Here is a 12,271-nt window from a genome sequence, read left to right as displayed (position 1 = left end):
ATTCGTGGCTAAGAAAAGGTTTACTGTTGACATGGTATGCTGAAGTTGATAGATATGTCTGCAAAATCTTGGTATAAATTGTACCCCCAGGTAAAAGAGGACGTAGGGAAAATATCTCACTAACCAAGTCCAAGAGGATGATGTCATGGATGTAAGAACAAATATCTAAAATACAGAGAATAGCAACAGTTTGAAGGGTAGTAAGAAAGAAAATAACATACTTTCAAAATAGAGACATAAGTGATGTTTCACCTTATTAGTAGGAAACCAGATTTTCTTGCTTTGGAACCTTCTATAAATAAGAAAGGCAAAGAATGAATGGGTGAAAGCTTTGCTTACTCAAGCTGCATTCCATTAGATGCCTGGTGTTCATGGAGAAGAAAGTTTGTATGTGCTCCACCTCTATTGTTTCTCATTTAAAAGAGCTGGTAGCAAATTCATGCATAATGCTCAGTCTCTTGCAAATTTGGTCTCACTCCAGCCGCTATTGACAACAGAATCCCAGTCACCTGTGATCTGTGGAAGCATCAGTGTAGAACCAAAGCCTGGTTGCTGAGCAAATAGTGCCCGTTATAAATAGCTATGCAAGTCATACTTCTAAGTACAGTCTTCCAACATCAATTTATTACATCCTTCAGTGCTTACTTAACTTGTCATGGGTAAGACCATCTTATTTTGCTGTTAAGGTTCACTTTTGGACAGTTTCATCCTTTAACTGGCTGACAACATGCCATTGATCATCCATGGAGTTGTGGCCTTTGCCAGTCTCCATGAGGTATTCACTAAACTCCTTGCACGGAATCTCATTCGTCTCTGGATTTTCAGTCATTTTCTGGAATCTTTTAGACTTTCTAAACTTGGCAAAAGTGAAACTGATTTTTTCATAGAGATTTTTTTTCTGCTGGTACAACCTCATTTTGCAAAGCTTGAGAACTTTAGGCTATTTACTGCAAGCCATCTTTGCTAAATATTTTTTGTGATAAGGCTACACTTCTGCAGATTGTACATTTCTTCTAAAGGTTGTTTCATGATTACCTTTAACAAAGCCATCAATTTTCCATTTTAATTTTCCAGAAGATGAGTAGAAGAGAAGCTGTCAGTCATTATGTCTGTCATACAACTCTTTCTGTGTTTTTTATCACACAACTTTTTCTGTGTTTTCTTAGGATAAAGCTAATAAGACCATTTACTTGCAAACTGTATTGTTTCTTTATGTAACCTTTTTTTACAGAAAGTAGATGGCATGTCTTCCTAGTTCTTTATATGTCACTGCTTCTTTTGGGTGATGTTAGCAGCCTTAGAAAATTGTTTCAAAGATCTTAGTCTACCAAATCGTTACTGCAACTCCATTGTCCAAATCACGCAGCTTTTGAAATGTGGAAACTCATGTCAGGGATGGAAGTGGTTTTAGTAGGGCAGTCCAGTAACAGAATGTTGGCATGATTCCACTACACTTCTTGCATAATTTCTTAGGAACTTATTCAGTTAAATAATAAGGACCTGGTTTGTGGATTATCCCCAAAATGATAGGCCTTCTATGTGAGAATTTACACTAACCTATGTTTGCCCCCACATAACACCTTACTCATGTGTGCTACCATACGCCTTATCCCAGCACTGTACATTACCTTACCAATCCCTTTCCTTAACAGTACCTCTACACAAGACAAGTAATTTCATATACACACTGCTCAAACTATCACCTTACCTATCCCTAACTTTAACCCAGAAACACTCACCCAACACTAAAAAACATATATACGCATGCTCACAACTAACTCTAAGCCCTTACATAGCCCTAATTCTAACATGTCAAAACTCTACTTCCATCATGCAAGTACCATGAACCACTGTTCGATGTCAACTTAAAACAACAGCAATAGTACACTTTGTCAACAAAACATGTATTCAACAGAGTATATTGGACTCTTATTTTCATACATGCAATGTGGTTAACAGATGTGGCTTATTCTGTCATGACTGAGTTGCAAAGTGTAAGACCCTTGAAGACTAGTAATTCAAAGTAATTTTTTCATAGTAAATTAAAATAGAGCATCTGGTTAAAAATAATAGTTTCTGACTGCAATTTGCTGTCACTGTAAATTAGATTCTATTTTCCAAATCCAGCTTCACCTCTTCATTTAATGGAATTTTAAGCAAAATATTATTCCATCATTCAGGTTCACTTACACTTGAGTGGCAGGAAACAAGAGAAATATGATGTCATGCATCTGTTTAGCTTGAGCAAGTTAGAAGAACCATTGTGTCTGGCAAATCTCCACATGTCCGTTTTCCACCTATTGCTTATTCATAGTTATGCTATTTGTGGCTATAATTTTTTTAAGTCAATATTTTAGTTTTAGTTGTTTTTTTTTAATTTTTTAATTTGTGTTTTGTTTTAGTTGCACTGTTATAAGTGTGCTGTTTTCCTAATGCAACTATTACCCATGACAGGATTTTGGGATGGCTGAGGAGTTCGCTACCAAAGCACTGGAGTTGAAGCCGAAATCATATGAAGCTTACTATGCAAGAGCAAGGGCAAAGCGCAGCAGCAGGTGAGATTGTGGGCTTCTGATTATTATTATTCTCCCTAGGTTGTTTCCCCATCACCTATTGAATAACTGGGGTCATCACACTGCACCCCATTCCCAACTCAGGAATGTAACAAATGTTGAGTACTAATGCCAGTGCTGGCAGTATAGTGGATTGGTTTAGTCCTTGCATTTGAAACCATAAGCAGGAGACCATAGTATTGTGACAGCCAGCTTGCAATCAACATCAATGGAACTTCAGGATTGGTGTGCCAAGTGAGTTACTTGTATGCAGTTATGCATCCTGAGTTTATTATTATTGGGCTGTAAGGTTATAGTCCCCACAAAAAAATAAAAAAAACACTAAAAAGGTTTTGATGACAGCAAGTTTGAGTTCCTTATTTATTTATTTATTTATTTTTGTACCTGGGCAAATCAAGGCTAAAGACTAATGCTGCCCATATTTTAAGGCATCTTCATTCATCTGCTGTTTTGTAGTGTACACATATACACCAATATTCTTTGGATTATACAGGGAAACACAGTCTGTGGCATTAATATATTTAATACAGTAGATTCCTGAGCTACATTTCTTTGTACCCCGTGAGAAAAAAACTTTCTTATTGTGTTTTTTTTTTTTTTTTTTTAATGTAGGATAACAGCAAGTTTTAAAGATACTTGGATTAAGTGTTCCACTGCACTTAGGTCATTTTTAATGTTAGTGTTGCATATTTTGCAATTTTGAAAGCTGATATAGCCTTGACCTGTGTCCTGTAAACTTGTATTACCAAATGTATTGCCTTATCTTGCCATAAGAACAACAACTCATTAAGGTCATCTTTTTGCTCCCCCTCCCCATAGCTGGCCATCAGGGCTGCCACCAGCTCCCGTCCTCATTTACTGGCTCTAATGGACCTGCCGTAGGCTCCCCTGGGCTCAACCTGACCCACATCCAAGAGGGCTAGTGAGGAGATTTAGGATGCTGGTGCAGCATCATACAGCTGGCCGTGAGTGTGCTGCAATCCCCACATACACACACACACACACACACACAAAACCTGATAATACCTGCACAAGATGCATGTGTGCTTCCACACATGGGCAACCTCCTAAGTGGCATACCATTTGCAGCATGGAGCTTCTCGGATCTTAATGCTGCTATTACAGGGAGCATAGGCAGCTGCCTCCCCCCACCCACCCAGGATAAGTGAGATGGCATCAGCCACTTATTTCCACCCCAAGAACCCCCACCCCCATTCTGTTTCTCCAGTGTCCATGCTGCTATGTGAGCCCATAATGTCTGAGGTGAGTTAAGAAGTTTATTGTCTGTGCCACAGGGCCCGATTCTACTCAAGTCTGGTCATTTTGTTTAGAGCCCTTATGTCTAATAACAGATATTATTCAGGTTATCAACATCCAACACATTGAAGGTTATTTGATCAAGGTGAGAAGACCAAACAGGCAACCCATTAAAGAACTGAATGCCAAGAAAAACATCATTATCCCCTTTGGGAAAAATGGTGTCCCTACTAATTATCACATTAATGACGTACTAAGCACACAATCAGTCGAGAGGGTCTTGGGCATCCAGGTTGATAGCAACCTGACTTTTGACCAGCATTGAACGGAAGGCTTTCTACATGGCTCACCTCATAAGTAAGGGTATTTCATCCAGGAACAAGGAGGTCATAACATCCCTGTACTCCTCACTTATCAAACCCATTATCGAGTACAGCGTCCCCTTCAGCATATACCTTGCCAAGCACTTGCAGCAGTTGGAGAGACCACAGAGGTTCCTGACCAGGAAACTCTAGGGTTTCAAACACCTGTCCTATACAGATAGGCTAAAAGCCCTGTCCCTTTACTCAGTCTCGTACACAGACTACTCAGAGGTGACCTGTGTCTGGCATACAAGGCCGTCTCAGACTCAGCTTTGCTGGAGTTGCTGCATATCCGTAAGTCAAACTCCACTTGCACAACCTGCACGCAAGGTTTCAACCTAGTCTGTGACATTAATAGAACTTGTTGGAGGGATAGATTTGTGTCCCAACATTTCCACCATCTGTGGAATAGACTTCCTCTCCATGTCAAGGACAGTACCTCACTAGCCTTCTTTAAAAGGAACCTGGATGACTGGATGGGAAGCAGAAAATATACCCCTGGGATACACCTGTTTTCCTGCTAGGCAGGGAAAACAGGTGCTGACTTTGTGGGAACATGGGAGAAATTCTTGGCTAGGCTTATAAGGGCCTCCAGGCCAATAGTCTAGTATTGTCCTATGAACCTATTTTTTATGTGGGCTACAAAGCTACCAGATCCCCCATACCTCCTACCCTGTAACTAATTTAAGTAACTTTGAGGACAATGAATCTCAGGGTAAGGTAATACTTCCTTTGGTGGGATACCTTTCAGTGTTGCAGATTATACCAAATGGGCTTCATCTCTGAGGTCATCATCTTAAAAATAATGTTTTTGTTAACAATACTAATGGAGGTATAGCCAACATACGAGTCCCCTTTGGTGACTACTAAAATTGTCAACATTTTATTGCTCTTGGAACAATTATTTAAAATCCTGCATTTAGATTATGGTTTGCCAATAAAAAACTATAGGCATCATAACATATAAAGGTGGTTGAGTGTAAAATAGTTTGTTTTATAAGCCAAAAATGTTTTTCGTTTGATTTTTTTCAGTTTATTTAATTTCTATTGAAAAGTAATTCTGAGCAATATTTTGTACACGTTCCCTTAAACTGAAATATGGGTTGTTTTCAGAATCTCTTTTTCTGTGGTCATTCTGATCATGATACAGTTTGCCATTACACTAGGATGTTTGCCATCACGTATGTTGTGCTGCTGCTTCCTGTTACTCCTGAAGTATATGCACAGTGCATAAGTCAAATGAAATAATGAGTAATATGTTATTGGTGCTTGTTGCATTCCTCTTTGTCTTTTTTATGTACTGGGTTTTGTTAATTGGATGAGCCCTTCTGGACTCAGGAACCTTTAACAGAGAATGCCCGGAAAGAAGAGCACCATTGTTTGTATAGTATAGTGAAAGAAAAAAAAATGTCTTGGCTGAAACTATAGGACACCAGTCAGCAGTTTGGACAGTCTTTGGAAAACAAGACAAAATGATTCAAAACAATAATGCAATTTAACACTGCAGTTTGTATGTTACTTCTTCCATCATGATAGTTGTACTCCTTGGGAAAGAAAAGGATTCTTCTTAGAACTAGAAGACATGCATATTATGAAGGAGCATAGGAAAGCTAAGGTGTGCTAAAACCATTTCTCCATCAGTGAAGTGTATCTCAGTGTTCTTGACACTCCGTTGTTCACCAAACCTGTTACTACGAAGAGGCAGTGCTGCAAGTGCATCTTATTCAAGCATGCTGCTATCTCAGTAATACTTCTTCTTCACCCTCTGTTAAGTCAGTTCTTCACCTTCTGTTACTGGCATGCAGGAAAAATGCATGCATCTTCACTTTGCCACCCTCCCTTTATTTATAGTACCTCCAGAACTGAGTCATCCCATTTAAAGGGAAACACTTTATTATGAGTGACCTCGTTTATGATTACTTATAGGTTCATAGGTAAATACTAAGCTAGCTGCCCTCGTGGGCCATTTTAAGCCTATTCAGTTTCCCTTTTTGTGCTCCCATTTAGTTAAGAGATTGGCCTTACCCTTCCTATGGTTCAGGTGGTAAAGAAGTTGCTAAGATTCTTCTCTTCTTTATATATTTGTTTTCTAGCAGGCTGAAAGCTTCAGCTTTAGCCTCTCAGTTTATGTAAAACTGACACTTGTCTCCATTATAAACCGAGAGCTTTCATCAGTTTCTTAAATGCTTTATATGCAATGCCATGTTAATGGCGGCCAGTTAATTTCTTTCCACTTCTCCTTTATGGATGATTTTGTACTAAGTTTCCCACTCACACAGTGACTTTGAAAAACTTTAATCCATCTATAATCATATTGCTTGTTTTGTCAGTGGGGTGTTGCCCTTTTAAAGGTCTTTGGTATATTGTTCTTAATTTAAACTGGGTCACTAATACATTTGTATCTGGTCTTCCTTCACTAATGTACTGCATGTAGACATTTTTGCCATGAATGTCTGCATAGACGTAATTGAAGTAGTATCATCATGCGATCTAGTGAAATTCCTTAACACTGACTTTGTAGTTTTCCCAAAACTAGGTTAAATATAGGTGGCTTAATACCTAATGTTTCAGTAATGCAAATCCAGAATCATGTTCCTTTATACACCTACAATTTCTGTGATTTAGATACTTCCAAGGACAAGCTTAAAGCCTTTTTTTATTTATGCAGCTAAATATGAGCTTGGAAGTAAAGTTTCATCTTCAGATAGTTGGTGGTTGTTCACTAAAGGATCTTTAGTCAGGCTGCAGGCACATCTCAGAAATAGTAGGTGAAAGTACAGCAGATGCTCAAAAATTTATGAGACTTGGATGTGTTGCTTATCTTTCCTAAGCATTGTCATTTAACTGCCTTAATCTTGCTTTCATAATTTCTTTTTAATTCCAGTCATGTTTCCTTTTTTATAAATAGGATGACCCCCACATTTCCCAAAAATCAAGTCTTCATGTTATATTACACCAAAAGCTACCATTACGTGCGGGCACAGCAAGTAAACCAAATGATAGAAAACTTCACTTGAACGAGAAGACCTGAATTTAAACAGTAATGATAACATGCAGAGTTTTTGAATGGTTAAGCAGTTTAATCTTTAATCACATAGACTTCTTCAGAACCAAAACTAAGCAATTGTAACTACTGCACAGTAAAATAACCTTACTAGGTCACATAACCGTTTTTTTCAGTTAACATAGCCCCTTAGTTAAAACCAAACTAACGTTTAACTATTAATGTTATGTGATCCTATCTCGCCTACATTCTGAATGATGGGTTCGGAGCCGATCCCTCGGCTCGACTGGCGCTTATGCCAAAGACCAAAGTCTCTTATTGGCTGAGCTTGCTATATCGCAGGATGCACCACTACCAGTCCCCAGATCTCGCTTGCCTTCCCCTGCGCCGCGTGGTCTCGAGCTGGCTGGGCTGAGTAGTTTTATTAACTTTTCTGTCAGTTTTTGCTTTTTGGTCACAAAGCTGTTTTTTGATTGTGAAATTTTTTGTGTGTGATTGGGTTGAGTTTGTTTTCGGCCCCCCCACCATCAGGGCCTTCCCGGACTTTCAACCTGTTAAAACTTACAGGGTCTCAAGTAAATCTTAATTGTTTAGAGTTCCCTGTCATTTTCAGGAAGTGTTTATGCTCAGCTATAACTGTGAGCTTAAATTTATCATCAGTAAATTGATAGTTGATTATTTTCCTGTCAAAGTTACTAGAATTGTTTAACATCATGTCTCAAACTCCTAGGCCTTCGGTTTTAAAAAATGTTGAAATGTGGTTTCAAAATGTCTATCACAGGCGATCATTCGCTCTGTGTATATTGTCTAGGGCAAAGCACTTGCAGGAGTCATGCAGCGTATGTCACGCTTTTTCCTCAAGGGTCCTCCAGGAGAGAAAAATAAATTGATTCTTAAGGGTTAATTAAACCTTCCTTTGAAGAAGCCTTGGCATCCTCTCCTGCTCCGGCCAAAAGAAAGGGCTTCCGACCAGTCCGTCGGATCCGACTGCCAAGAGACCTAGGCAGGCCTCTCTCTGGCCAGACACTTCCTAGTCTACCTCGGCACTGATGGAATCTGGTGTGTGTATTCCTCGGCGCCGATAGTCCCCTAGCCCTTTGGGGCCGATGGAGAGGCCTTCTCGAACCCGTTCTGTTTCCTCTCGGTCTTGAGAATGTCGGATTCTGATATAGACAGGGTGCTCCAAAGACTGTTCCAGTCCCCAGTCTTCCAAAATTTGTTTCGGTTCCGACCAGTTGGCTTCGCCGATGACCTTGGCCCACCCATTGCCATTCCTCCTCCGACTGCTTGGCTCCGTCGGAGCAGGTGCTGTTGGGCCGTGGGAATCCTCAGGGGCGCTCAGGACCCTTACTCCCACGGGCCGGGTCCGAGTTTGTTTAGTGGACTTCTTCGGCTGGACCGGGGTGATGTTTGGGACCTATGCCCTCGGTGCTTCAGCTGCGGGACTTCCGTCGGCTATCACGGCTCGGGACCGGACTCTCCCAGGATTCTGGGGTCCGGCTTTCAGGGCCATGAGGAGTCTTGGCCAAGTCCTCTCTTGACTCTCTCTCCCGACCGCACCTTCCCTGGGTGTGGAGACTGGGTCTTTGGCAGTTCCCCTGTCCGTAGCCAGGAGCCCGAGGCCTGAGGTTACCCCCAGTGGGGTTCCCTCCTCCTGAGGGTTCTTCGAGTTGTCTTCGAGGAACCCCCAAGGAAGAGATCGTGCAAGAAGCACGTGGACTCCCCGAGTCTATTACATCAGACACTGATATGGATGATGCAGAGGCGGATGATGTCTCATTTGCAGACATCTTAGAGATCCTCAAACAACGAGGCGCGGTGGATATCCAAACCCCCTCTGCGCGGCAGTCAGTGCTCCTCAAGGCCTTTGGAGCTCAGCCCTCCAGCCTCCTGGGTGTCTCCGCCGCTTCTGGATTTAGTTTGTCTCCAGATACCGTGGAACCAGTCCCTTCTCGCCCAAATAAATTTTGTCTGCTCCCCGAGAAGGAGTTCCTTACTAAAGGCGTGGCTGTAGATGCCATGGTGGTGGCATCTGCTACACAGCAGGGCCGTCCATCCTCCTAATAAGGAGTCTAGGAGTATGGACAGCTGACTAGGTCTCTGAATTATTTGGCACATTTTACCAGGCTTCAGAGGGATCTGGTCAAGGAGTTGTCAGATTCCTCTCGGTAACCTACCTGAGCAGCTAGCCCAGTCGGTTAGCTCTCAGTTGGCTATCCTCGTCAATTTCTAACTTCGTCCATGAGGCTCATTTCCTATGCGGCGCAGGCACAGGCGTGGCTCGACAAGCCTGGCTCCGCTTGTGTCAGGGAGGCCTTCAAGTCTTCCTTGGCCCGACGCCTTTGATGGGTCCTCATTGTTTGGACCCAAGGTGAAAGACACCCTTACCCGCTGTAGCAAGAGGAAAAACCTTATCTGCCGTGGGTGCCCGTTATTCCACTCCCTTTCGGCCTTACCCCAAGGCTAAGGAGGGGGAAAATGTGGTTCCGCAAATCTAGTTTTCTCCCAACAGCAGGAAGATTCCCGTCAGAGGCAGAGGACGGGGAAATTTTCAGGGAGACGCCCCAGAGGCGGTCCTTTCGTGGCTCTTCAGCCTCCCACACGCCATGAGGGATTGCCCGGCTGTGCTGCTCGAGCCAGTCGGGTGTCGTTGCCAAGCACCTAAAAGCCTGGGAGTCAATCACTCAGGACAGATGGGTGCTTCGATCATTGCCGGAGGTTACACCATCCCATTCACATACTCACCCCACCGTCCAAGAGAATCCCGGACCCACCACCCAGTCAAAGGGAAATAGCAGCCGCAGGAGCTTTAAAGCTGCTAGAAAGGAGTCATCCAACCGTCCCCACAGACCAGATCGGATCAGGAAATTACTCCAGGTTCTTTTTAGTGCCAAAAAAGACAGGGGACCTGAGGCCAATATTGGATCTCAGCAAACTGAACCAATCCGTCCACGAAATCCAAATTCGAATGGTCACGTTCCATTCTCCCATTATTGGAGAAGGATGTTTGGATGTGCTCCATAGACCTCAGGGCGCTATTTATCACATACCGATACCCAGGCGTCCAGAAGGTATCTGCGCTTCAGCCTGGGAGTCAGTCATTACCAATTTTGCGCTCTGCCCTTTGGTCTCACCACAGCCCCCAGGGTGTTCACCAAGTGTTTGGCAGTAGTGACGGCTCACCTGAGAAGTCTTGGATTCCAAGTGTTTCCCTATCTCGACGACTGGCTCCTGACTGCCACCACCAGGCATCTAATAATGGACAACCTCAAAGCCACCATCTCCCTGGGTGTTTCCCTGGGGATTACATTCAATTGGTCAAAGTCTGTCTTGCTGCCCTCTCAACTCATAAAGTTTATAGGAGCAGAGATAGACTCAAGATTGATTTTCTTCCTGCAAGGATCCGAACTTTACAGGGCCAAGTTCGAGCTCTGATCTCGAGATCCAAAGCCCCAGCCAGGATGGTTCTACAGGTTTTAGGCTCAATGTCTGCCACGGTTCTTTTAGTTCCTCTAGCAAGATTACACATGAGGATTCTTCAGTGGCTCTTGTCAACTCAATGGTCCTTTCAAGATCTTCCCCTCAATCATCACATCATGATTACGGAAATATGCAAAAGGGACCTTCGCTGGTGGCTTCAGACATCCAACTTGGATCAAGGAAACCCTTTGTTCTCCCTCCAGTGGTTACCCTAACGACAGATGCCTCCCAGATAGGGTGGGGGCATTGTCTGGGCAGGCTAGTTCAGGGCTCCTGGCTTCCAGGGAAGCTCTTCTCCACATCAACGTGTTGGAGATGAGGGCTGTACTTCTATCCCTACAGGCCTTACAAGTTTCTTCCTCAGGGCATCATCGCCATCCACACAGACAACATGTCGGTGGTCTGGTATCTGAACAAACAAGGAGGGACCAGATCGTTGCAGAGAGGCCATGAGAGTTTGGGAATGGGCTGTAGCTACCAACCGCTTGAAAGTCAAATGTATTGGCGGACAAATTAAGCAGGACAATTCTCTCTCCTCACAATGGTCTCTAAACCGGTTTTCAAGAGATGGGGACGCTGTGTTGCGACTCTATTTGCAACTCCACAAAGCCGCAAAGTTCTCCTTCTTCTCTTCTTGATCCCACATCAGGAAGTACCAGCCATGGATGCTCTAGCACAACCTTGGCCAACAGGGCTACTTTATGCCTTTCCTCCAATTCCACTTCTTCCCAAAGTTATTCAAAAAGCTTCTCAACTGGGGTCTTTAATGATTCTGATTGCCCCATACTGGCCTCGTCAGATATGGTTTCCTTACCTGAAGAAGCATGCAGTGGACGCATCCGTGGACCTTAGACCTGATTCGGACTTGCTGATCCATCAGTTGGGACATTGGCATCAGTCCCTTCAATCTTTGAAATTGACAGCTTGGCTCCTCCACTTCCGACCTTAGTTAGAAGGCACACACTAGACCCGAAGTTGTTCACATTTTATCTTACAAACCCACCACTAACAAATTGTACCTCAGTAAGTGGAAGAGGTTTGCTATCTGGGCTCAACTCAAGGGCTTAGACCCTATCACTGCTCCTGTCCCAGAGGGTTTGAAATTCTTAACATTCTTGTTTAATCAAGGATCTTCTGTCTCAACTATTAAAGTCCAACTAGCGGCTATCTCTAAATTCCACGAATCCACGGATCCTCCTTTGATGAGCAGCAGACTATGCAAAACGTTCATTAAAGGTGCGAGTCTATTAAGACCACCAGTTTTCATCCTGCGCCGATCTTGATTTGGTGCTTATTAACATCTTCCCCTTCGAACCGGCTGCTACATGCGGTTAAAATATCTGTCTTGGAAAACGGCATTCTTAGTGGCTATTACTTCTGCAAGAAGAGTTTCAGAGCTTCAAGCCCTGTCTATTAAACCACCGTACTTGATTTTCCACAAGGATAGAGTATCACTTAGGCCTAATCCATCCTTTGTCCCAAAGGTCTGTTCTAGTTTCTGTCTTCAACAATCTCTAGAGCTACCAGTTTTCTTTCCAAAATTCTCCAATGAAGCAGAATACACTCTCCATAAATTGGATGTTTACAGGCAATTA

General features: G+C 42.9%; 1 protein-coding gene across 1 annotated transcript in view; it reads left to right on the top strand.

Moving 5' to 3' along the window:
* TANC2 (tetratricopeptide repeat, ankyrin repeat and coiled-coil containing 2) overlaps positions 1 to 12,271 on the top strand; it is a 2,676,984-nt gene that overhangs the window by 2,593,492 nt on the left and 71,221 nt on the right. Inside the window, exon 24 of the mRNA XM_044055212.1 lies at positions 2,455 to 2,555. Within this exon, the coding sequence (XP_043911147.1) occupies positions 2,455 to 2,555 (101 nt within the window). The remainder of the gene's footprint in view (positions 1 to 2,454; positions 2,556 to 12,271) is intronic.

This window comes from Protopterus annectens, chromosome 13.part0 (genome assembly GCF_019279795.1).
Source record: "Protopterus annectens isolate FY-2018-M chromosome 13.part0, PAN1.0, whole genome shotgun sequence".
Taxonomy (NCBI): Eukaryota; Metazoa; Chordata; order Ceratodontiformes; family Protopteridae; genus Protopterus; species Protopterus annectens.
This window is presented reverse-complemented; position numbering and strand designations above follow the sequence as displayed.